The sequence below is a fragment of the Pipistrellus kuhlii genome, unplaced genomic scaffold, assembly GCF_014108245.1.
Source record: "Pipistrellus kuhlii isolate mPipKuh1 unplaced genomic scaffold, mPipKuh1.p scaffold_m20_p_44, whole genome shotgun sequence".
In the NCBI taxonomy this organism is placed as follows: domain Eukaryota; kingdom Metazoa; phylum Chordata; class Mammalia; order Chiroptera; family Vespertilionidae; genus Pipistrellus; species Pipistrellus kuhlii.
This window is the reverse complement of record NW_023425545.1, coordinates 836,115-860,125: the sequence shown is the minus strand read 5'-3', so window position 1 is coordinate 860,125 and position 24,011 is coordinate 836,115. Positions and strand designations below refer to the sequence as shown.

The 24,011-nt window shown below is 47.1% G+C and overlaps 1 protein-coding gene across 3 annotated transcripts in view; it reads left to right on the top strand.

Annotated features, from left to right (window-relative positions):
* ACOX1 (acyl-CoA oxidase 1) overlaps window positions 1–23,849 on the top strand; it is a 24,313-nt gene extending 464 nt beyond the window's left edge. Inside the window, exons 1-14 of one of the 3 annotated variants that reach the window (XM_036412466.2) lie at window positions 216–354; window positions 6,381–6,541; window positions 13,334–13,491; window positions 15,361–15,468; window positions 16,837–16,956; window positions 17,102–17,217; window positions 17,782–17,951; window positions 18,832–18,994; window positions 19,572–19,762; window positions 20,018–20,197; window positions 20,313–20,418; window positions 20,565–20,708; window positions 20,955–21,161; window positions 22,037–23,849. In XM_036412466.2, the coding sequence (XP_036268359.1) occupies window positions 6,477–6,541; window positions 13,334–13,491; window positions 15,361–15,468; window positions 16,837–16,956; window positions 17,102–17,217; window positions 17,782–17,951; window positions 18,832–18,994; window positions 19,572–19,762; window positions 20,018–20,197; window positions 20,313–20,418; window positions 20,565–20,708; window positions 20,955–21,161; window positions 22,037–22,087 (1,779 nt within the window). In that variant the 5' untranslated portion in view covers window positions 216–354; window positions 6,381–6,476 and the 3' untranslated portion in view covers window positions 22,088–23,849. Of the gene's footprint in view, window positions 1–194; window positions 355–6,380; window positions 6,542–13,333; window positions 13,492–15,360; window positions 15,469–16,836; window positions 16,957–17,101; window positions 17,218–17,781; window positions 17,952–18,831; window positions 18,995–19,571; window positions 19,763–20,017; window positions 20,198–20,312; window positions 20,419–20,564; window positions 20,709–20,954; window positions 21,162–22,036 lie in introns of those variants that run through there. The other 2 variants (XM_036412465.2, XM_036412464.2) reach the window with 2 other exon arrangements.
* The last annotated feature ends 162 nt before the right edge of the window (window positions 23,850–24,011 follow it).

The window sequence follows — 24,011 nt, the reverse complement described above, 5'->3', positions numbered from 1 at the left end:
CCAGCTTTAGGGGAGCCGGGACCCCCATTTCTGGGGCGGCCTGTGGCGGGGGGGGGGGGGGGGTTGGGAGGTGGAGGGATCGCCCATCCGCAGAGGGGACCGGGGCCGGGACTCTGAGCCCAGCTGTGATTCAGGGCGGTGTAACGGAGCCCAGAATGTCTGTCTTCGTCTTGATGCCCTTTACTTCCTTCCAGAGAACCTGATTCTCAACGACCCAGACTTCAAGCACGAGGACTTGAACTTCCTCACGCGCAGCCAGCGCTACGAGGTGGCTGTGAGGAAGAGTGCCACCTTGGTGAAGAAGATCAGGGAGTTTGGCATCTCAGACCCTGATGAAATCATGTGGTTTAAAAAGTAGGTATGCCTTAGCGCAGATCCCGTGTTCGCTGGTGACCAAAACCCAGACTTTAAATCCGCGGTCCGTGGGTGCTTGCTCATCCGGCCTTGGCGCTGGAAGACCCGACGGGCCTGTTTGCACGCCCCTGCAGAGCTGTGTGTGTGGAAGGGAATGCTGACCTTTGTACCGAAGCCTTTGGAAAGAATGACATTGTGGAATGCTGATAAGGCATTGATGACCCTGCAGTTTTCATTCTCAAGAATCGCACAGATTCTTGCCGCCCAGAGGCTCCGTTTGAGTGATTCCCATTCAAAATGCCTCGGCCCTGTGGGAAGGAGGCTTGCTCCCTGTAGGTGCTGGATTCTGAGGGAATTTTCCGTAGCCAGACCAAACATCAGTAAATATTTCATAGCAATGACATTGTGTTTTTCTATGGTAGTGTAGATCTTGAGTTTTAAATAATGGATAACGGGGGATGGATGAAGAACTTCAGTCCAACTTCAGAATGAATAGAAAGCACCCTAAGAACCCAGCATTGTTGAGTCTGGTGGCAGTGTTAACTGGTTCTCTGGTGCATATGAGGCCTCCGAGGTCCAGTGCTGAGCAGATTACCTTCCTTTTTTCCGTGTTTGTTTGTTTTTTTAATTGGAAAAAAAAGACAATCCGTGTTTTGTTTTGTTTTGTTTTTGTGTGTGTATGTGTTTGTTTTTTGTTTTTAATTTTTAATTGGAAAAAAATGCTCTTTGTCTTTGCCTTTAAGCAAACAGTCTATAATTACATGATCTAATTAATACAAGATTCCCTTTGGCCTGTAGCACCCCTTCCACTTCTCATTTCCTCCTGGGCATTTCCTCTTTTAGGTTTCTATATTTTAGAAGAACTTCACTATTTTCATCAATAAAGATGAAATATGATGAGTAGCGTATATTCAAAAGCCAAAAAAAAATGAAACATGTTACAAGTTTTGCCTTTATATGGTATCTAGAGGCCTGGTGCACGAAATGCATGCAGGTAGAGTACCTAGGTCTGGCCTGCGATTAGGGCCAATCAGCACCTTCTGGCTGCTAGCTGGGGGGGGGCCTTCCTTCATCCCACACCGCCCCCTGGTGGTCAGCGCATGTCATAGAGAGTGATCAAACTCCTGGTCCAACTCCCAAGGGGACACTTTATTAGCCTTTTATATATATAGATAGTCATTTCTCCCATAATACTGCCTGTAGTTCATTTGGAATCTAATTTTTTTCTAATTTTTATTTTTTAAGAGTCGAAGGGAGAGATAGAAACATCAATGATGAGAGAGACTTATTGATCGGCTGCCTCCTGCATACCTCCTTCCCCACCACTGGGGATCAAGCCTGCAACTAGGGTATGTGCCCTGACCTGGAATCGAACCACGACCTCCCTGGTTCATAGGTTGATACTCAACCACTGAGCCTCGCTGACCAGGCTGGTATCTAATTTATTAACCTCACTATTTTTGTCGACATAAAATAATTTACTGTGGCCCTTAGCACTACCCTCAAAATTTCTTTCCGTTTCTGTTATAAAAATACAATTTCCTTTGTTAGCCCAAATTAAGAGTACTTACTTCCAAATGCTCTTTTTTATTTTTAAAGTTAGTAGCTGGGGAGATACTGAGGTGGAGCAGTGATTTTCAACCCTTTTCCTCTCATGTCACACATTAACTCGTTATTAAAATCCTGTGGCACACCAAAAAAACGTTATATTTTTTGCTAATCTGACAAAAAGAAAAGGTATAATTTTTGATTCATTTACGCCAGATGACTTGTGTTGGCTGTTGTCATTTTTTTTATTTGGCAAGTTAAAAAAGGTCAGTGCCCCTGACTAAATGGTCAGATATTATATGTTTGTTTGTTGTTGTTTTTTTAAATATATTTTATTGATATTTTACAGAGAGGAGGAAGGGAGAGAGAGAGAGAGCTAGAAATGTCGATGAGAGAGAAACATTGACCAGCTGCCTCTTGCACACCCCGTACTGGGGATGTGCCTGCAACCAGTGTACATGCCCTTGACCGGAATCGAATCTGGGACCTTTCAGTCCGCAGACCGACGCTCTATCACTGAGCCAAACCAGTTTTGGCAGATGTTATATGTTGTTGTTATTGTTTTTTTAGAGACTCTTAAATTTTCCTTTAATTTTTTTAATTGATTTTAGGGGGAGGGAGAGAAACATTGATTTGTCCCACTTATTTATGCATTTATTGGTGAGTTTTATATGTGCCCCGACTGGAGATCAAACCCCAGATCTTGGCATGTCAGGACACTGCTCTAACCAGCTGTGCTACCTGACCAGAGCTGGTATCGCATGTTTTAAAAACTCTTGTGACACACCAGTGCGCGTCTTGCCACATACCTGCTGAAAACCACTGAGGTAGAGCAACTCCCTGGAAGACCATGTTTCTGAATTACCCAACGTGGGTAATATTTTTAAGGTTTTTATTATTCCTTAAGATAACACATAAAGAGAGGTTTATTTTGTTTTGCTTTTAAATGGTTGATGCAATGTAGTTAGGAGTTGGTTAGACGATTTCATCATCTGTGATGGTAATCAAGTGAAGTCATGAGGAAATAGGACAAAGTCCTTCATGTGGGTTAAAGATTAGTGGACAGCAGGCAGTTTGATGTTATTATTATGCCCTTGACTGGAATCGAACCCAGGACCTTTCAGTTCGCAGGCCGATGCTCTATCCACTGAGCCACACTGGTCCCGGCTATTATTATTTTTTAAAATATATTTTCTTGGTTTTTTACAGAGGGAAAGGGAGAGGGATAGAGAGTTAGAAACATCGATGAGAGAGAAACATTAATCAGCTGCCTCCTGCACACTCCCCACTGGGAATGTGCCTGCAACCAAGATACATGCCCTTGACCAGAATCGAACCTGGGACCCTTCAGTCCGCAGGCCGACACTCTATCCACTGAGCCAAACCAGTTAGGGCGCAGTTTGGTATTATTTTTCATGACGTAGACCTTGCTATTTGGGGATTAAAGGACAAACTTTAACATGCCCTTTGACATTCTTCCAATATCCGGAGGATAAGACAGGGAGATCAATATGTTAGCGAAGGGGATTGAAAAGTAATCTTGGCAAGTATTGAGTGCCAAGTCTTAAGCCTCCTTTGAATGTAACTGATACCCATGTCTTACATAACTGAGACGGGTAACTCCGACAGCTTCAATTGTGAAGTCCATCAGATTTCTTAAATGCTACCATTGGAGTGGGGTGTGCTAGCATTGATGGAAAACTAGAATATTTCTCTCTCTGGGGATTTTGGGCGTATACTGGTCTTTTACATCCACTTCTATCAAAATATAACCCCCTTTTGAAGGTGACTGAATATTAGTAAAACAACTTCGAAATTTCTCAACTTGAGCAACAACAGAATTCTTCAGTCTTTGGGGAACTAAGACCTTGCTGTTGGGGGGATATAAAAGCTGTTTTTCTAATCTCCTCTCCTGTAATTTTGTCTGTTAACTAGACTATTTGCTATGAAAAAACGAAACCTTCTTAAGAGTAATTTAAAATTCTAATGAGAATCAGCCATGAATTTTGTTTTCTTTTCTAGGTTTTTATTTCTTTTTTATGGGTTTTGAGAGAGAGGAACATCGATTCGTTGCTGCACTTGTTTATGTCTCATTGGTCGCTGTCTGTCCCCTGACCAGGGGTGGAACCTCACCTGACGGGGCAGGGCCGCTCTGACCCAGCTCTAACCCACTGAGCTACCTGGCGGGGCCCTTAGGCTTTCAAAGCCGGTTCCCTGGAGCATCTTCAGGAGAGATGGACATAACTTGAAAACAAGTGCTCAGCCCTAACTGTTTTTCTCAGTGGTTAGAGCTGTCAGCCTTTGGACTGAAGGGTCCTAGGTTCGATTCCTAGTCAAGAGCACATACTTCGGTTGCAGATTTGATCCTGGCAACCAGTCGATGTGTCTCTCGCATCAATGTTTCTCTTTCTCTCCCACACCCCTACTTCCCCTCCATTCTCTCTCTAAAAACAAATAAATAAATCAATAGGAAAAATATCCCTGGGTGAGGATTAAAAAAACAAGTACTCAGATTTTTGTTCTTAAGTTGATTTTCTTCCTCTTTTTAAACTTTTTTTAAAAATTGATTTCAGAGAGGAAGGGAGAGGGAGAGAGAGAAACATCAATGATGAGAGAGAATCATTGATCAGCTGCTTCCTGGGGACCAAGCCTGCAACCCAGGCCTGTGCCCTGACTGGGAATCGAACCACTGACCTCCTGGTTCATAGGTTGACACTCAACCACTGAGCCACGTCAGTTGAGCATTAAGTTGATTTTCAAGGGGCCTCCAAAAACAGAACAAAACAAAACAAAAAAACCCCACACAGCTCAGTATGTTATTAAGAACATAAATATCATGCAGTCTTTATTTTGAGTCACGTTTTCCCTTCTCAGTTCCCTAGAATTTTGTGTGTGCCATTGTCATTTTATAAACCCACAACCTCAGTTCCCTCTTGAAAATGGGAGTGTCATTTTTGTTTTTTTTGGCACCATTTCTAGCACCTGAGTGACTGCTTGTATTTCTCAGAAATCTCATTTCCTCGTTTGGTAAGACACTCGTTAGGGAGTGCTCTGAGTCTCGCCCTGCGTTTGACAATGACTTCCACACTCAGCTGCGTATTGACTTTGGCTCCTGTGTCGGTGAGGTGTGAGGTGTGTTACTTCCTGCAGTGAAGTGCAGTCCCCTCTTCTGTTCACACTCCCGTCCCCTCTCTCCACAGTCTCGATATAAAAACCAGAGACCGTGGGTGATGGCTAGTCCGGGTGTTACTGGGTGTGTGTCTGTCCCAGCATCTCTGGAGGGTGATCTTCCCCCGAAAGATGGTGGGGTGATTCCGGGCCTCTGCAGAAGTGAAAAGGGCAGCTACCCTCCTGTCCCATTCACGCTCTGCCCGTACAGATGGGACCCTGGCGGGACACCCCTCCTCTCCAGCCCTTGAGAAGTCATGAGCATCAGCTGTTTATTTTGAACTTCAGCTTCTTAGACAGACAGATGGACAAACTCGGCCCCTATAACACCCATCATGCACTGTAGCCAAGGCTGGCTGTGTAGTTTGTATTCTGATTATTTCACAGCTTCTGTTCTCTGAGAAAACAGTGGGAGACTGAATTGTATTATGGCGAGGATTCCTTGAGTCCAGAGTAATTTTCAGAGACCACTGGCCATAGTTTGAACAGGCTCCCAGTACCTTCTAGACCATCTGTGAACTGAAGGCCTTAGCCAGCCCCGCCCCGAACATAGAGCTACTTCCCAGCCCGGTGTTGCTCCGTTATCTAGGGAAGGTGGTTTACATCCTTCTCTCATCTGCAGTGTCACTATGCATCTCTCAGAGAATTCTCTCTTTAACATAGTCACAATAGTTGGCATGCAGAAAACATTACCAGAAATTAATTAACGCATCAAATATCCCGTTGGTGTTCACTTCCCTGACTTACACTTTTTTTTAGTGTGTGTGTGTTTTTTTTAATTGAATTTTATGGGGTGACCTTGGTTAATAAGATTACACTGGCTTAGGTGTCAGGTGTGTGGAGTTATAACACCATCTGCACATTGTATTGTGTGATCGCCACCTCAAGCCAAGTCTCCTTGCTACATTCTTTAAGACTTTTTGTTAACAGATCTACAAATAAGTGTTGTATGGGCTTCTTTTGATTTTTCATATAAGTAAAACCTGAAATAAAGCAAAAATAAAGACACACCAAAAAAATTCAACCAATCAAACCAACAAAATAAAAAACAAGATGTTTTTAGGCTAAAACGATGCTAGATTGGCTCCCTGGATTAAGTGTAGAATTAAAGCGGAATCTGATCTGCAATGAGAGGGGACAGAAAAGACACCACTGGGTTCTGCCGGGGGCCGTGGGTGGTGAGCGGCAGTTTGCCCTCAGCCTCACAGGAAGGGGCTGCGGGCTCTGGCTGCCTCCGGGGCCGGCAGGCGGGCTGGGCGGCGGCGGCGGTTTCCAGAAAGGCTGAGGTGCGTTTCTTTTCTCTCCTGTAGACTACATATGGTCAATTTTGTGGAACCCGTGGGCCTCAATTTCTCCATGTTTGTCCCCACCTTGCTGAATCAGGGCACCGCTGCTCAGAAAGAGAAATGGCTGCTTTCCGCCAAAGGACTCCAGATAATTGGCACCTACGCCCAGACGGAGCTGGGCCACGGTTAGTCCACAGACGAGGGCCCGTGGGTAGCCCGCCTCGGGGCTGCACTGACCAGCCGACGCCCGGCCCCCGGGGTCCCTCTGCTGCTGAACACTCGGGATTTTATTTTCAAATTGTCAAATGTTAACTAGAATCCGCCCCTCCTCTCATAGGTCATTTCCCGTACACTGGTCCCAGGACTCGTTTACTCACTTTGCTCTGTATGCCCGTTTTAACGGGGCTGAGCAGTGTGGAAAGACGGGGTTGAAAATGTGGCAAAGAGCCCCGTTGTGTTGGTGTCTGATGCTTGAAGTGTTGGAAGTTCTTGAGAGGGTTAACGCCTCTACATCTGGAGATTGCTTCTGCTTCAGTCGATGTGGATTTTATGGGGCGGAGGATTAGAGCAGTGAGGTGTTTTCCTCATGATTTCATTGCCACTAGCGGGTGATAAGGCAGTTTGGTTCTTTCTTTGTTTTATACATCTTATCCACACATGTCCGAGTTCTCCTCATTAGGAATAATTCTTGGTTAAATTGTTCCCAGAAGCCTGGCTACTTGCAAAGTTTTGTGTTTGATCTGGATGTGAAATAAGTTTGTTTCCGTGGACAAGGCCCTTGCCAGGTCTGTGTGTCTCGAATTTGCATTGCCCTGTCCCGCTTCTAATTAGCATATTGCTTCGATTATGTAAATAAAGGAGAGTAAAGAGAGGGAAAGAGGATTTGGTGCATTTTGATTTGTTAGCGGTTTAAGAAAATGCTTTGTATCCTAATCCCGGAGAGGGCTCCGCCTCTGGTTCCGGGGTGTTCTGAATGCCTGTCCAGCGCCTGAGATCTGAGCTTCAGGGCGGCCGGTCCTCAAAGCACAAGCCGGAGAAAGGGAAGGGAAGTCCATTCCCAGGCTTTCTGTCTTGGAGGATGAGGAGAGCGGGAGAAAGACAGTGTGTTTTGTAGTCTTGAAAGAGGTTGTGGTACGGAACCCTTTTTCTCTTTCAGTATTTATCACTGCGAATGTTATGACTTAAGTCATGTTGCCCGCCCTAACCGGTTTGGCTCAGTGGGTAGAGCGTTGACCTGCAGACTGAAGGGTCCCAGGTTTGATTCCGGTCAAGGGCATGTACCTTGGTTGCAGGCACATCCCCAGTAGGAGGCGTGCAGGAGGCAGTTGGTCGATGTTTCTAACTATCACTCTCCCTTCCTCTCTGTAAAAAATCAATAAAATATATAGTTTTTTAAATAGTCACGCTGCTCACAGGAGCCATAAGATGTAAACCATCCTGAGTCGGAATGGGTCTGATGTGTTTCTCTCTTATTGATTGGTCCAGTCCTCTGCCTCTCTTTATAAAGTACATTCCAAATATACATTTACCTGGAACTTTGAAGGGGAGAGGACAAAGTGAAGACTTGACCCTCACTGGTCGGAGGAGCCCAGAAATTGGACTAAGGTCCTGTTGCGTATGTGAGAGTTTTCTTTTCCTTTTGCTTCTGGTTTTCAGATATTTTCTTGTATTTGAACCCCCTTTGTCTCAATCTCTTAAATTCACTTTAGAGCAGAGATTTTCAGCTGCTGTGCCCAGGGGCACTGGTGGTCTGCCACACAATAATGGCATTCCAACGTGCATGAATCAAAAACGATACCTTTTTGTTGTTGTCGGATCAGGAAATGAAAGGAGATATTTTTGGGTGCTGCAGGCTTTTCGTAATCACTTTGTGGGTGCGTGCGATGAAAAGGTGGGAAGTCACTGCTCAGAGAACAGTATTTCAGGATTAGATCCTGTTTCTTGCTGGAATTTGTTCCCATTGTTGTGAGTTGTACTTCACTGACGGCTGTTCTCTCCCAGGGAAGCCAGGCATTCCGTTAGTTCACTGCATCCGGAGACTCTGGGACACCGATCAGCAATGGCTCTCTCCAGTGTTCGCACAGAGCTGGCTAGCCTTCACCGCGGAGTGGCCGTGAGCAGTGGGGAGACTCAGTGCTGCTCGTGCTCATTCCAGGATCCTCAGGAATCTTGGAACCCATCACTGCCGGCAGTCTCAGCCCCAGTTTTCCCTCTTGCCTGGGGACTAGCTTCCCCTAAATATGCATGAGTCTGCGTGGGCACAGACTCTGACACGCACCTGGGGTGTGGGTCTGTGAGCCTAGGGCAGAGGTCTGGGCACAGGAGAGCACCCTGTGCCTAGGGTAACCCAGAATGTGTGTGGCCCAGCGTTAACATCCTGACAGACACTGGGCCAGGTCGAGAGCAGGCAGTACGTGTGGTCTTCACAGGTACTGGTCATTTCACGGCTGGTCACTCCCTAGAATCGATGATTCTCTCACTTTTTTTTAAAATATATTTTATTGATTTTTTACAGAGAGGAAGAGAGAAGGATAGAGTTAGAAACATCGATGAGAGAGAAACATTGATCAGCTGTCTCCTGCACCCCCCCCCCCCCCACTGGGGATGTGCCCACAACCAGGGTACATGCCCACAACCAGGGTACATGCCCACAACCAGGGTACATGCCCACAACCAGGGTACATGCCCACAACCAGGGTACATGCCCTTGCCTAGAATAGAATCTAAACCTTTCAGTCCGCAGGCCGACGCTCTGTCCACTGAGCCAAACCGGTTTTGACTCTAGTCGTTTGCATGTCGTTTCTGTTACTGACTGTTATTGTTATTACTCTTAAGGAAAATGCAGCTTATACAATGCGTAGTGATCGTCCTTGAAGATGCTGCAGTATCTTTGCAAATTCCCATCGCTAATAACGCCTCTTTCTCCCTCTGAAACTTGAAAAATGGTGAGCTTGAATTTGTAAGTCAGTGATCTTTCTCCCCTGTGTCTTCCCTGCTGTCCCCCCAACCGTCTCTGTCCTTTTTCCTGGGCGAGTCTCCTCCCTTTGGGGACTGCCCAGGAGACTCGCTCCCTGCGTGTTTGGGCCGGTCTCCTTTCCCACTGTCAGGGATAACAGTGTCAGCTTCTGTACAAAAACTGTCCTTTGGGCTGTGCCTTTAGAATATCTCAGCAACAAATGACCGTGTTAAAGGAAATGAATGTTTTCTAGCTTTTATTGCATAGTTCAGTACTTCTTCTAAAGCACAGAACCAGTTTACAGTGTATTTAGCAACTTTTTAGTAAACTTGGATCTCCATAGCCTCATCAACATAGTTCCTGTAACTTTGTATTGCTACATCAATATGTATCTGAGTTAAGAGTTTTAATTTTCCAGTGCCCAGATATTATTATGTGTTTTGGCTTACTGTCTGCATTTCCCAAGTATAAAACTGAATTTTCCTTTTTCTTTTTTTCTTTTGTTAAATATATTTTATTGATTTTTTTACAGAGAGGAAGGGAGAGAGAGTTAGAAACGTTGATGAGAAACATTGATCAGCTGCCTCCTACACACACCCCACTGGGGATGTGCCGACAACCAAGGTACATGGCCTTGACCGGAATCGAACCTGGGACCCTTTAGTCTCAGACCGACACTCTATCACTGAGCCAAACCAGTTAAGGCTGAATTTTCCTACTTTGAGTATCAATTAAATGCAATATGCATGTTGATTTTATATGAGTATACTGTACCCTTGCAATATTTTTTCTATTGCTTTCTGTTTCATTACACGTTTGGCCGTATGTGTTCAATGCACCCTTCTCTGAGTAGGTTTAAGTGTTCTATTTTTTCCCAATCTTGTTGGCTTCATATTCAGCGCTTTGACCTATGTATGTTCTAGAGTGATGAATGATCCCTTACTGTATTTATGTTTATTAACTCTTAGCTCATCACCATTGTTACGTTCTTTCTGATTCATCTTATAATAGTTTTAACTTTCTTCTAGAATCTTAAATATATTACTGTCATTTGTGTCTTCCTTTGTCTTTCTCCTACTGTGTTTCCCCGAAAATAAGACATCTCCGAAAATAAGACCTAGCACAGGAAAAGATAAGACATCCCCTGAAAATAAGACCTAGCGCAACTTTGGGAGAAAAAAATTAATATAAGACACTGTCTTATTTTCGGGGAAACAGGGTAGCATCATAAACTTGGGCTCGTTGTTGCTTTGTAAGATATTTTAAACTTGATAGGCTAAGCCTACAACTATTGTTACATTTCAAGTTACATGTATTTGGTGTACTTTGCATACTTACTCTTCTAGATGAATTCTGATTGCAATTTATCAAGTTGTAAAGTGAATTCTACAGGAACTTAAAATCCATGCTGCATTACATCCTTGTGATTTATTGGGAAGTATTAACTTTATTTAGTCCTTTCAGCCAGGAATTAGCAATTTCCTTTTTGTTCTTATCTTTTTTATTCATATTATTAAGTATAATTTTTTTCCTAATTAAATGTTTAATGAGCTAAGTTACTTAACCCATTTTAAATGTTTTGTTGATTTTGTAAATCTCTTCTCTGGTGTTTTTACTTGAATGGTCTTAATAAGAATGCAGTGGCTTTTTTTCTTTATAGCCTACAGCTTTCCTTTCTTTTTAAAAAGTTATTTATTGATTTGAGAGAGAGAGGAGATGGATTTGTTGTTCCACTTATTTATGTACCATTGGTTGCTTCTGGTATATGCTCTGACCAGGGACCACGCCCACAGCCTTGGTGGACTGGGACAATGCTCCCGCCAGCGGAGCTACCCAGCCGGGCTGACAGCTTTCCCAGCATCCTTTAGGAATGCCGGTGTTTTCATTCCTTCCTTCCTCTGACATCATCAACCAGTCATTTTGTCCTCAGTATTGACTGGAAAGGCCTTCAGTGTTACGGTTTTTAAAAAATCAACTCTAGTGCTTCACCAAGTAAAATGTAAAATCTATAATAATAAAAGCATAATATGCTAATTAGACCGGACATCCTTCCGGACAAAGCCAGGCTGGAGGGAAGCCCAGTCCGGTGCCAGGGGGGAGCCGGTGCCAGCAGCTGGGAGAAGGAAGGCCCCTCTTGCACGGATTCCATCATCGGGCCTCCAGTGATGCCCAAAGCCCGGCCGGTAGCTCCGTTGGTTAGGCACCATCCCCATACACCAAGGTGCAGCTCATGCAAGCGGTAACCATTGAATGCGTCAGTAAGTGGAACAACAAATCCATGTTCTCTCTCTCAGCCTCCCTCAATCCCCCCCTCTCTAAAAAACATTTTAATCTTCATTATGCATGACTTTTTACAACAAATATTTAAGTCAAAGAATTGTCTAAGATCACTTTCTCCTTGTAGCATGCCTAAATTCCATCCACTCCTAGATAACACTCTTCAGGCTCAAGAACAGCTGGCTGTAGTGGCTTTACCAGCGTCCTAACGTGCGTTTGTGGTAGCCTGTTTGTGGTGCTCTTCCGTAAGGCCGCACTCCGCTGCCGCCCTCCCTCCCTCCCTCCCTCCCCAGGCGCGGCTCTGGTTTCTAGTAATGCAGATCAGCCCAGCGCTGCCGGCCTGGTCCTGGCCAGGGCTGTCAGCCCTAGTTCAGAGCGCTTTTTTCTTTTCAGGTCCCAGGCAGACATTTATTTTGTTCCCTATTCGTCGTCCCTTTAAAAACGGGACAGCTGGCATTCTCGATTGTGAGTGAGAGGTCCTCTCTCATGCTGGAGCGTGTTTTTTTAACTGATCATTTTGAAATTCCTAGGATTGTCCATTCCTAGGAATTGCAGAAATAGCATAGAGCGGTCCCGGGGCCTTTCACCCAGTTTCCACCAGGGCTCACATCTCACTGGGCGTTCCCAGGGACAGCTCTGGTTTCGGCAAGTGTCCTCTTCATTGTCTCAACCCAGGGCCACTGGACTAGGAGATGGCTAGGCGACAGGAGTCTTTATTTTCTTTATGTGGAGGGAGGAGGAGGGGGGAGAGGGCTCCACCTACTTATACATCCATTGCTTGATTCTTTTTTTTTTTTTTTTTTAATATATTTTATTGACTTTTTACAGAGAGGAAGGGAGAGAGATAGAGAGCTAGAAATGTCAATGAGAGAGAAACATCGACCAGCTGCCTCTTGCAGACCCCCTACCGGGGATGTGCCTGCAACCAATGTACATGCCCTTGGCCAGAATCAAACCTGGGACCTTTCAGTCCGCAGACTGACGCTCTATCCACTGAGCCACACCGGTCTCGGCCATTGCTTGATTCTTGCATGTGCCCTCACCAGGGAGCAAACCCACAACCAGTAGGGCATGCGGGAAGCAGCCTCCTGATGTTGCTCTCTCCAACCAATGTTTCTCTCTCTCTCAAAATTAACAATAAAAAAATAAATAAAATACAGGGCTTGTGGAAGGCATATAGAACTATTTCCTATTAAGATACACAAAAGTCTAAAGCATCTGCAGAGTTTAGGTGGAGAAGGAAGATGTTAGAAAGTGGAACTAAAATTACTGCAAAGATGCTTGTTGTCATTAGTGACAATCCCATAAACCATAATGGAGAGCTTGTGCGCCATGAATCTGTGACTTGTGATTGATTATATGCTTTTTAATTTCTGAAATGTGCTGGGGTGAAGAGCACTGCCAGTTTCTGTAGTAAGCTAAATTCCAAACTCCACGTACCCTCTTCCGATTTCTCTTCTCCTTTGACTGGCGGCAAGCCCGGCCCCCTTAGCCTCCCCCACGGTTTTGTGCTGCAGAGGCTTTGAGATGTGGCTTTGGAGAGGAGGGTTGCGAAGAGAACTGGGAGTCACTGCCACGAGAGAGGGCGATGCAGACAGCGGCGGTGCTCTGACACGTGAAGGCCCCACTAACGTACTCACAGAGGTTGTTTGTTTTTTCTCCCCTCCCTCCCTCCCTCTGTGCACACTGCTGATTCTCTCCCACCTGACGGCTCTTCCCAATGCCCACCCGGGGTGCCTTCAAGCTTTGTGCACCGAGGGCCCTCGCCTCTGGATCTCCACTTGGGCATGTTCCTGCCCACCTTGCTTCACCAGGCGACTGCGGAGCAGCAGGAGCGCTTCTTCATGCCCGCCTGGAACTTGGAGGTCATTGGCACCTATGCCCAGACAGAGATGGGCCATGGTACGCTGCGTTCGGTCTCCGTTCTGGGCTGGGCGGGTGCTGCAAGCTGAGTGCAGACGGCGTGCCCGCCGCTTGCTAGCCATGGCACGTGCGAGCCGTTAACACGTGCCCTTTCTGTAGAAGCCAGGTTTTTCAACGTACAAGTCTTAGCAAAGACAGTGCTTTTGTCAGTGGAAGTGAAAGGTTACATGATCACAGAGACAGGCTGGTTTTCTTTCCATTGCTTCCCGTTAGGAGATCAGTAATGACAAGCCAGGCCTTGCTCAGTGGTTTTTCGGGTTCACTGGAGTTGCGTAGAATGTATGCATTATAGACTCTGAACCCATCTTTCTTCGTTACTATCTGATCACCCTTACTATGGGTACATCACGAATTTGCAGAAATTCCAGAAGAAATACAGATTTACAGTATGCGTGCTCTCTGATTTGCTGACCGGAAGTGAGTGGCTTATATAACCAAAACATGCAGCATTTTATACCTGGAAGTTACTTATGCCTTGATCCAGTAAATTCGGTCAAGTTCTAAAGCTGGCTTCGCCAGAGTTCAGGAAAATAAGATTAGCTGTGCCCTGGCCGATGTTGCTCAATGGTTGGAGCGTCAGCCCTTGCACGGAAGGGTTGCTGGCTCAATTCCAGGTCAAGGGCTCACACTGGGTTGTCGGTTCCTGCAGGTTTTATCCCAGTCCTGGTTGGGGTGTGTGCAGGAGGCAGCCAATTGATGTGTCCCTCACATCAATGTTCCTCTCTCTCTCTCTCTCTCTCTCTCTCTCTCTGTTGGTACCCCTCCCTTCCATTCTCTCTAAAATAGGAAGAAATATTCTTGGGTGAGGATTAGCCAAAATAAAGAACAAGATCGGCTGTGCCCCCAGGCAGTTGGCTTCTCTCTGGCTTCTCTTTCCCTCAGAGGTCTCGGGACAGCTGGTCTGTGTGGTTGCCATTTCTTATTTCTGTGCGACTTCATCTCGTCACAGCTGTTCTGTCTTCCGCTTTGGTGCTGAGCGCTCTGGCGAGGCTCACAGTGGATGCCATTTGGTTCAAATGTGCATCTTTAAGCTCTTGGTCGTCCTCCGTTCTGTTCAGTGAAAGGCTGCTGCCTTGGCGAGCGGCGTCTCTGTGTCCGCTTCCTTGATTCCCACTCGGGGAAGGCTGTGGGTCCCACGGAAACCAGTGCCTGCGTGCTCCTGGGAAGTTTCTAAACGTCGGAGTTTCCGTGTTAGTGAGACCCACCCAGCCTGACTCCGCTGTTTGTGTTCTGAGGAACTGGCCTTTAAGGGAAAGGGCACGTCGCGTTGGGATTTAAACCAAGACTCCTGCCCCTTCAGCAGTCACGGCACCGGGAGCTCTTCCTGGCTCACAGAGAGCCACCAGGCGAGGCGGCCTGGGTCTTCTCCCCACATGTGAGCCTTTCGCAGATCTTGTTTGCCATGCTGGCAATTATTCTGAAACAAACGCTCAATCTGCAAGACATCTAGCTAGAGAGTCTCTTCCTGTCACGTTATCTTACTCTTTGTAGTTGGCCAGGAAAACACAATAGCCTGCGTTGAAATTGGCATACTCACACTTAGAGATGGGCTTAGGAGGGCAGTTACTGAAATTCATGTCCTGGGATCTTAGAAAGTAGGATCCTAAGCTGCCTTTACTTTTCCTTTTGGGTGCTCTCAATGATATTATCTGGTTAGGGACCGGGAGTTACTATCTTGGTTTTCAACCATGGGTAGCTCATCCAAAAGCACTGTATAGTCAGAGCTTAGAGGACCGATTAACCTGAGATGTTATCCTGAGATGGTCCAGCTTAGAGGACTGGTCGGGAGACTGTGCTCTGTGCCTCTTTTCCCTCGTGTGGCTGACGTGCATGTGATTTGTTCCCCAGGGACTCACCTGCGCGGCCTGGAGACCACAGCCACATACGACCCGGAGACCCAGGAGTTCATTCTCAATAGTCCGACGGTGACCTCCATCAAGTGGTGGCCTGGGGGACGTAAGTGAGCTTTGGAACAGTGACTGGATGTTTGAAGGTCACGTTTGGAATGGAGAGCTCATATGAGAATATCGCTTTGAAATATAGAAAAAGCTTCTTTTTCTTAATAGAAAAACTCCAGGCTTACCTATTCTAAGCTGTTTAACGTTCTGCTGAGCGTTACAGATCTTACACCTCACAGCGCAGGAAGGAGAGCTGTCTCTGCTCAGCTTCCATCGAAGCGTGTCTGAGTGTGAGCGTAGTTTACGTCGTCGTCATTCAGGTAGCCCTGCACTCGCTGTGTGGTTCGTCATTTCTGTATTGAAAAGCACTTGAGTTATTTTCAGATTTTTATCATAAATAAATTTTACATGAAACTTATTTAATATTGTCTTCCATTCCGAGTCATTGTCTTAGGATATATATTTCAGATGGCGTCAGTGCTTGAAGGATTTTGTTATTCACATTATATATTTTAATATATTTTTGTATAATATAAGAAACAGACTAGCATGCAACAAGAAGACACAAATTCTGGAAGTACTAACCAGAAATCTCCTGACAGCACTGGCCCTCAGAGCCTTCTGCACGATGGGCGGCTCTCACTGCTGCTCCAGGTGCTGGCTGCTACCGTGCACCCCAGTGGAGCACCCCAAGGTCCGCTGGTTGGCAAAGGAATGGAATCTTTTCTTCCTTTTACTTCATTGTAATTAACACAAATGGCCACAGGTGTCTGGCGGCTACTGCTTTGGAAAGCATTACTTTGTTTATGTAAATGAGAAAATAGTAGTAAAGAGAGCTGAGTCATCTTTGAAAATAAAATACTGTCAAGGAATTGTACATCTTAAACTTAGATGGTATTATATGTCAGTCATCCCATTAGTGTATATATCTACACTAATAAAAGAGAAAGATGCAAATTGACTATCTCCACGATGCTCACCAGCCAATCAGGAGTGAGTATGCAAATTAACCCAACAAAATGGCAGGTTAATTTATATACACAGGCACAGAGCGAAGACTGAAGGCTCCAGAAGCCTGAAGGCTAAAGGCTTGGCTCTGCTGCAGCCCAGGTCCTGGGTGCCAGAGGAAAACCCGTGCCGGCAGCCAGGGAAAGGAAGGCCTCTTGTGTGTATGTGTGTGTGTGTGTGTGTGTGTACATATATATCTATGGAAATGGAGGATTGCTCTGCCAAAGTTCCATACATTTTAATAACTCTCATCTTACACAGATTTTCTTCTGAAAACGGTGTGGCGCTGTCATAAGAAAGGCTTTCTGGCACACTGTCGAGAGGCTAGCATTTCATTTAACATGTTTTCTCTTCCATTTCTGCCCCTCGGATCATGTAAGAACGGCTCACTTGTGTCTCTTGTTTTTTGATGTCGCAGTTGGAAAGACTTCAAATCATGCGATAGTGCTAGCCCAGCTCTACACCCAGGGGAAATGCTATGGGTTACATGCCTTCATCGTGCCTCTTCGTGAGATTGGAACCCACAAGCCTCTGCCAGGTTAGAGTTGTTCATCTGATGTTGACATGAAAACTTAAACCGAGCACTTTCTTCTGCAAAAAGCATAAAACCCAACAAAAGAGGAGTGGGACAGCCAGGGTTTCCAGAGCAGAGACCCTGGTGACTTTCCTTTCTCTCATGGTAGGCATCACGGTTGGCGACATTGGCCCCAAGTTTGGCTATGATGAGATGGATAATGGTTACCTGAAGATGGACCATTTTCGGATCCCCAGAGAAAACATGCTGATGAAGTATGCCCAGGTGAGTGAGACGCAGGAGGAGCAGGGTGTCGGGCGCGGGGTGCTGTGTCTGGTGCTGACCTCAGGGTTAACAGGGTCTGTTTCTAGAAGCTATCAACATAGCTTCACTTCTGGTGCTGCTTTTATTGTGACAGTGAAGCCGGCAGCCGGTGGCAGGTCTAAAGAGCATATTCTGGTCGGCTAAACCAGCGGTCTCAAACTTGAGGGCTCATTAGAATCATCGAGGGCTGGCTGAAATCTACAGTGCTCTGCCCCCAGAGTTTCTGACTTAATGAGATTTTTAAATTTATTTTATTTTATTGATTTTGAGAGAGAGAGGAAGGGAGTGGGGGAGAGAGAGGAACATCAGGGTGAGAGCAGAAACATCTACTGGCTGCCTCCTACACACTCCTATCTGGGATCGAGCCCACAGCCCAGGACTACGCCCAACCCATTGAGTCACACCGGCCAGGGCTTTCTGTTTGAAACAAGTCCGCAGGCAATGCCCCTGGGTCGTTCTGGGACCACACTTAGAACCACTGGCCTAGGCTGCCTCTTGGAAGCTCAGCCCCCTGTCCTTTTCCAGGTGAAGCCTGATGGCACCTACGTGAAGCCTGTGAGCAACAAGCTGACCTACGGCACCATGGTGTTCATCAGGTCCTTCCTTGTGGGCGAAGCCGCCCGGAGCCTGGCCAAGGCCTGCACCATCGCCATCCGATACAGCGCCGTGAGGCACCAGTCCGAGATCAAGCCGGGGTAAGGGGGGCCGATGGGCTCATCACTGACCTCCTGGCTTTGAGACAGTCGGATACCAAATCCCCCGACGTGGTGCAGAGAAGACGCCGTGGCCATAGACTGAGCTGGGCTGGCAGTGTGCCGGCCTGCTGCTTAGAACCTGCATTTCCTTTCCATAGCGGAAAGAGGAGAGGACCACCTGCCAAAAAAACAGGAATAATGTTACTTGAGCTCTTCTTAGGAAATGTTCAAAACAGTGAAGGCAGTTTGGAAATTCGAATTGCTACTAACAGTGACAAATAGGGCATGGCGAAAGCGACATTGAACTTTGCTCCATATTGTGTCCATCCCCATAGTTTATCCCTACTACTGCCTTTCAGTCCGAAAGAAGGAATAAAGGAATCAATATGAGCAGACCTTCTTAGCATTTAAATATTTAATTCTGTGCACAGGGTCTTCTCCATAGTTGTGGTCAAAATATAACTTATTCAGCCATCTAGTTAGCAGGTTGGATCTCTTTACCATTGCCTTCCTCCTACAAAGTTAACTAACTCTGCTTTTGTATGTTGCCGTGAGGTAGTTTCCGTAGTCATGCTGGAAAGACAGAAAGATCGGAACGTCACAGCTAGAAATGTGTGTCCACCTACGACGGGGGGTTAAGAGCATCTTCTGTGGCAACATCGCCTCACTGTAAATCGAGGGTCTGCCCCTTACTAGCTGCGTGAGTGCAGCTGTCCTGGACCTCTCCTTGCCCATCTGTAAAATGGGGTAACACGTGTTCCCTCCCAGGGTCTTTAAGAGGATGAAATAAGTTAATAGGCCAAAGTGCTTAGACTGCAGCCTGGCTCAGAGTCTGTTCTGTATGTGTGTATAATTTCCCCCCTTTTTCTATATATCTTAGTGAACCGGAACCACAGATTTTGGATTTTCAAACCCAGCAATATAAACTCTTCCCGCTGCTGGCCACTGCCTATGCCTTCCATTTTGTCGGCGCCTACATGAAGGAGACCTACCACCGCATTAACGAGGACATCGGCCACGGGGACCTGAGCGAGCTGCCCGAGGTGCCTGTTAGATGGTGTCCGGGGGAAGCACGCACTGGCATTTCTTGAATGCTCCGTATATTCTCAAAAAGATCCAAAAAATTCTTCTGATTGAATGGAGTTAGCTTTGAACACATGTAGTGTTTGTTTTTATCATTTTTGTCCATTTCAGAGAAGAGAGAGAGAAACATCAATGATGAGAGAGAATCATGGATCATTGATCAGTTGCCTCCTGCACGCCTCACAATGGGCATGTGCCCTGACTGGGAATCGAACCATGACCTCCTGGTTCCTAGGTTGATGCTCAGCCCCTGAGCCACGTCGGTTGGGCTGTGAGTTTGGTCTTTAAGTTTCTGAAGCGCTGCACCATGTTGGTCATCTGTTAACGAAGGGAACACAGTGGAGACTTTTTGCCAAGTAGAGCAGTTCCGAGGGAGTGTGGGAGGGGACTGGGAGGATCAGGCAGGAGATGCCCACGCTGCTTCCGATACACGCGTGGCAGATGGTTTTGAAAGCGACCAGTGCTGGCAGGGAGGTTAGTGTTTCTCCTCGGAACTCCGCTGTCAGCGCACGTTCTGACGGCCTTGCTTGCCCTCAGCTCCATGCCCTCACCGCCGGGCTGAAGGCTTTCACCTCCTGGACGACCAACGCGGCCATCGAAGCCTGCCGGATGGCCTGTGGTGGGCACGGCTACTCTCACTGCAGCGGCCTCCCCAATATCTACGTCACCTTCACCCCGACCTGCACCTTCGAGGGCGAGAACACCGTCATGATGCTGCAGACCGCCCGGTGAGTCCTGGCCGCGCTGCCCGGCCCGTTAGCTAGAGCGTTCCAGTCCTTTCCACCGGCCCCGGTTACCGTGTGTGCTCTTCACACTAAGTGTGTCCCTTACAGACGTCATCGCGCCTTCTGCCCGCACCCACTCTGTTGATCTTGTGATCAGACAGAGAGTGTAAAGCTCACCTGTCCCTTCACTTACCCTCTGAAGGGTTCGTTCATTCCTGCTTCTGAGAAGCAGCCACTGAACGCTGCGTCTGGCTCTAGGTTTCTGATGAAGAGCTACGACCAGGTGCACGCGGGGAAGCTGGTGTGCGGCATGGTGTCCTACCTGAACGACCTGCCCAGCCAGCGCATCCAGCCGCAGCAGGTGGCCGTGTGGCCCACCGTGGTGGACATCGACAGCCCCCACAGCCTCACCGAGGCCTACCGGCTCCGGGCGGCCAGGTGAGCACCCCTCGGGCGGCCGTGGGGCCCGGGCTGGGCCTGACAGAAGAAGAGGGAGGCGTGGGCACCGTGGCTCCCTTCCTCTGAGCTTCCGTTTCCTTTCATTTCTTAACAGATTGGTAGAAATCGCTGCCAAAAACCTTCAGACGGAAGTGAGTCACCGGAAAAGCAAAGAGGTCGCGTGGAACCTGACTTCCGTGGACCTCGTGCGAGCAAGTGAGGTCAGTGGTGGCGCTGCGCTCCCGGCCCAGGCCCACCCGCCACCGCCTCCCTGTCCCGCAGACGGGGCGCTGGTGGTGAGCCCTGCAGCGTTCTCACCCCTGCTGCCCTCTCTCCCCCCCCCCCCCCCCACTCCCTCTCTCTCTAGGCGCACTGCCACTACGTGACGGTAAAGCTCTTCTCAGAGCAGCTCCTGAAAATCCAGGACAAGCCCATCCAGGCCGTGCTGCGGAACCTGTGCCTCCTGTACGCGCTGTACGGGATCAGCCAGAAGGCGGGGGACTTCCTCCAGGTCAGCACCTCCTCCCGCTGGCGGCTCCTTTCCTTCGGGAGAAAATGGTGTGGTCTGATTGATCGTTGTGCGTGCATATGATATATGGAGCTGTCTGCATACAGGGCCGGGCAAACAGGTTTGCAGTTGTCCGTATGGAGAAAGACACGCGGGTTTTGTTATCGCAATAGTGTCGTTAACTCAACGTCATGACGCAACCCGGAGCACCGGACAGGCACACAAGCCGTTTGCATGCTTTTCTTGCAGGAGAACATCCTGACGGACACCCAGGTCACCCAGGTGCACCAACGCATCAAGGAGCTGCTGACCGTGATCCGCCCGGACGCTGTCACGCTGGTCGATGCGTTTGATTTCCAGGACGTGTCGCTGGGCTCCGTGCTGGGCCGCTACGACGGCAACGTGTACGAGAACCTGTTCGAGTGGGCGAAGACCTCCCCGCTCAACAAAGCCGAGGTAATGCAGGTCCTCCCCGGCGACTCCGGGCCCCGAGACAGCAAGGCCCCTGGCAGGTCCGTCTGTGAAAGCTTGGCTAGCGCGCCTCCGACATGTAAATATCTGTGTTTTCCCGTGGTCTAGGCGGCCCTGCTCGTGGATCTGTAGAGCCTAAGGCCATCGGAAAACACAGATATTTACGTTATGATTCATAGCAGTAGCAAAATGACAGTTATGAAGTAGCAACGAAAATAATTTTATGGTTGGGGGCCACCACCACACAGGAGCTGGATTAAAGGTCATTGAGAACCACTGCTCTAAAAGATAAGGATTGTATCATGAACTACTCCGTGCCCAAAGTTTCCCAGGTGGCTCAATTCTATCCCCCCACCCCACCCCCAATTCTTTGGATCATGGTCCACATGAGGCCCTGATAATTCTTGGCGAACTCAATCAGAGAAGGGGCCAAAATCTAAAATCCAGCCTAAATCGCGGGCCGAATGGTTTACTGAACAGTCATAAACTGTCATTGTGATGGAAACGCAGCGGAGTGCAGTGATGACAGCGTGGTGCGGGCCACATTGCAAGGCCTGGCGGGACGGATTTGGCCCGCGGGCCTTGTGTTTGACACATGTGGTTTAGAGTATGCTCTTTTAGCCCTGGTCGGTGGGCTCAGTGGTTAGAGCATTGGCCAAGCACTGAAGGGTCACAGGTTCAATTCCCAGCCCCAGTCTGATGTTTTTCTCTTCTCTTTCTTCTCTCTTTTCCTCCTTTCCTCCCTTTCACTCTCTAAAAATCAGTGGGAAGAACATCCTCAGGTGAGGATTAACAACAACAGAAAGGGCTTTTACACTGCAAGCTCCTGATCAGTCCCTTCTCCCCCTGCCTCCCCTCAGGTCCATGAGTCTTTCTACAAGCACCTGAAGCCACTGCAGTCCAAGCTCTGAAGGTCACGGCCTCAGTCCGCCTCGCCCCCTGCACCTGTCACACAACCTGCACGAATCTCGATCCATCCAGAGAGCTTCGGAGCACACGATAAATTGACCTTTTCCTCTGTATCAACGAAGAAAACAATGAACAGCTTTCAGAGATTAAATGAAAAATCAAATGTTTCAAGTGCAATTAACACTAAGAAAGACCTGCTAAGCATTCAGAAAGAGCTTTAAGAAATGCAGTATGATTTCCCCTCGTAACGCTGCTGATCCCAGGCCGTAACTTTGGATAATTCATAGAGTTTAACTACCGAGTAGTTAATTTTTCACTTCTTAATTGCTAATCACTGGATAAGTGTGTTTTTAAGCAAAGGTGTTTTTAAAGTGGGGGTAGAACCCTTCTGAGCTTTCCTGCTGAGTGCCCTACCCCTCCCACCATGGGCCCTGGCTTAAAAGCAGAACGAAGAACACAGATTGGGAGAAATAAACTAATCAGGAAATTTGGTGTGAGTCCGTGCTTGACACATTACCTGCCTGCTTGCCCTTGATCGCTGGCGTTTCTCTGATCGTTCATAGTAGCATGATCCAACACAAGGGTTTCTTCAGCTGAGGCGCCCTGCGAGGTCATGGTCTGTGAGCTGGGAATTCTTGAGTTCACAGGACCCTAAGCTGTCACAGCATCGTGGGAAGAGGCAGGTAGCAAAGTTCTCTCTCACGGGACCCTTGGCAGCTGATGGGACTTCAGTCAGTGGTATTTGATCTCCCGCCCTCCTCCTCAACCTACTGGAGGAGGGGAAAAAGGAGAAAGGTGGAGGGAGTAGAGGGTTACGCTTACCGTGACTTCGGTGACCATACTAACTGGAAAGCCTGGAACAATCCAGATTGCATACGTGCCGTCATTTTGGCTAAACAGTTAACATGCTTGGAGGTCCCAGCACCTGGCAGGCAGAAGTAAAAGCATCACTCAGGTTACAGCCTCTCACGCCCGGAGTAGCATAGAAAACCCTTCCCAAACCATGTGTTCTGACTTGAATCAGAAAATATAGTCATTGAAACGAAGGCTGAAGGATAAATGGAAATTGCCTAGAATCTTTCTTCCTGTACTTCTGGTTTTATTTTCAGTGTTTCTAGGCGTTTTATCTGAACTAAGTTGTCCTTTCAACTGAAACCTAATTCACACAATCATTCTATATGTAAAGTAAACATGTATCTCATTGAGTTTTATTCTTAAAATCAATGTAAAACAATACATCACTTGATTTAAAAATTTTTTTAACCTGTTAACTGTGTCTGTGAAACTAGTTGTTTCTGCCTCAGGAAACTGATTGTCCTTGAGGAAGTGCTGTAGTTCATGGGAATTATTCCTCTCTGGGGACCTGACATAAAATCTGTCCCAGGAACAGGAGAATTTTAGGCCCAGCAGGAATTCTTGTCTGTTGACACCAGCCTTACTCTCTCCAGGAGAATGAATAAGTGTGCTAAGATGGAAATAAAAAAGCACTATGCTCATCTCATTTGAGTATTTCTTGACAGTAGTTCAGATTCTGAGAAATAATATTTACATTACCGGATATTGACCTGTTCAATACAGAATTGTTTCACAATCAGTGCTTAAGCACCTTACCCACAGGTGAACGTCTGTAATCAGGATCTGTGTTTGAAATACATGCACCTAATAAACTAAATCTGACCTTTGATACTATTTTTATTAATATTGGAATGTTTTGTCTTGAACTTGACTCACTGTAATCAAAGAATAAAGATGTAGTAAAACCTCCCTGATGCGTACTGTGTAGAGGCCAAGAGGGTACCACCTAATTGAACAAGTTCACAGTATGAAGAGCTTTAAGGTAACGGGTTTATGAGGTAGGTAACCCTGGGAACAAAAGAAGGTGTGAGGCCTGCCTGAGCCCACCATCCGCTGGCATTGCTGCGTCTC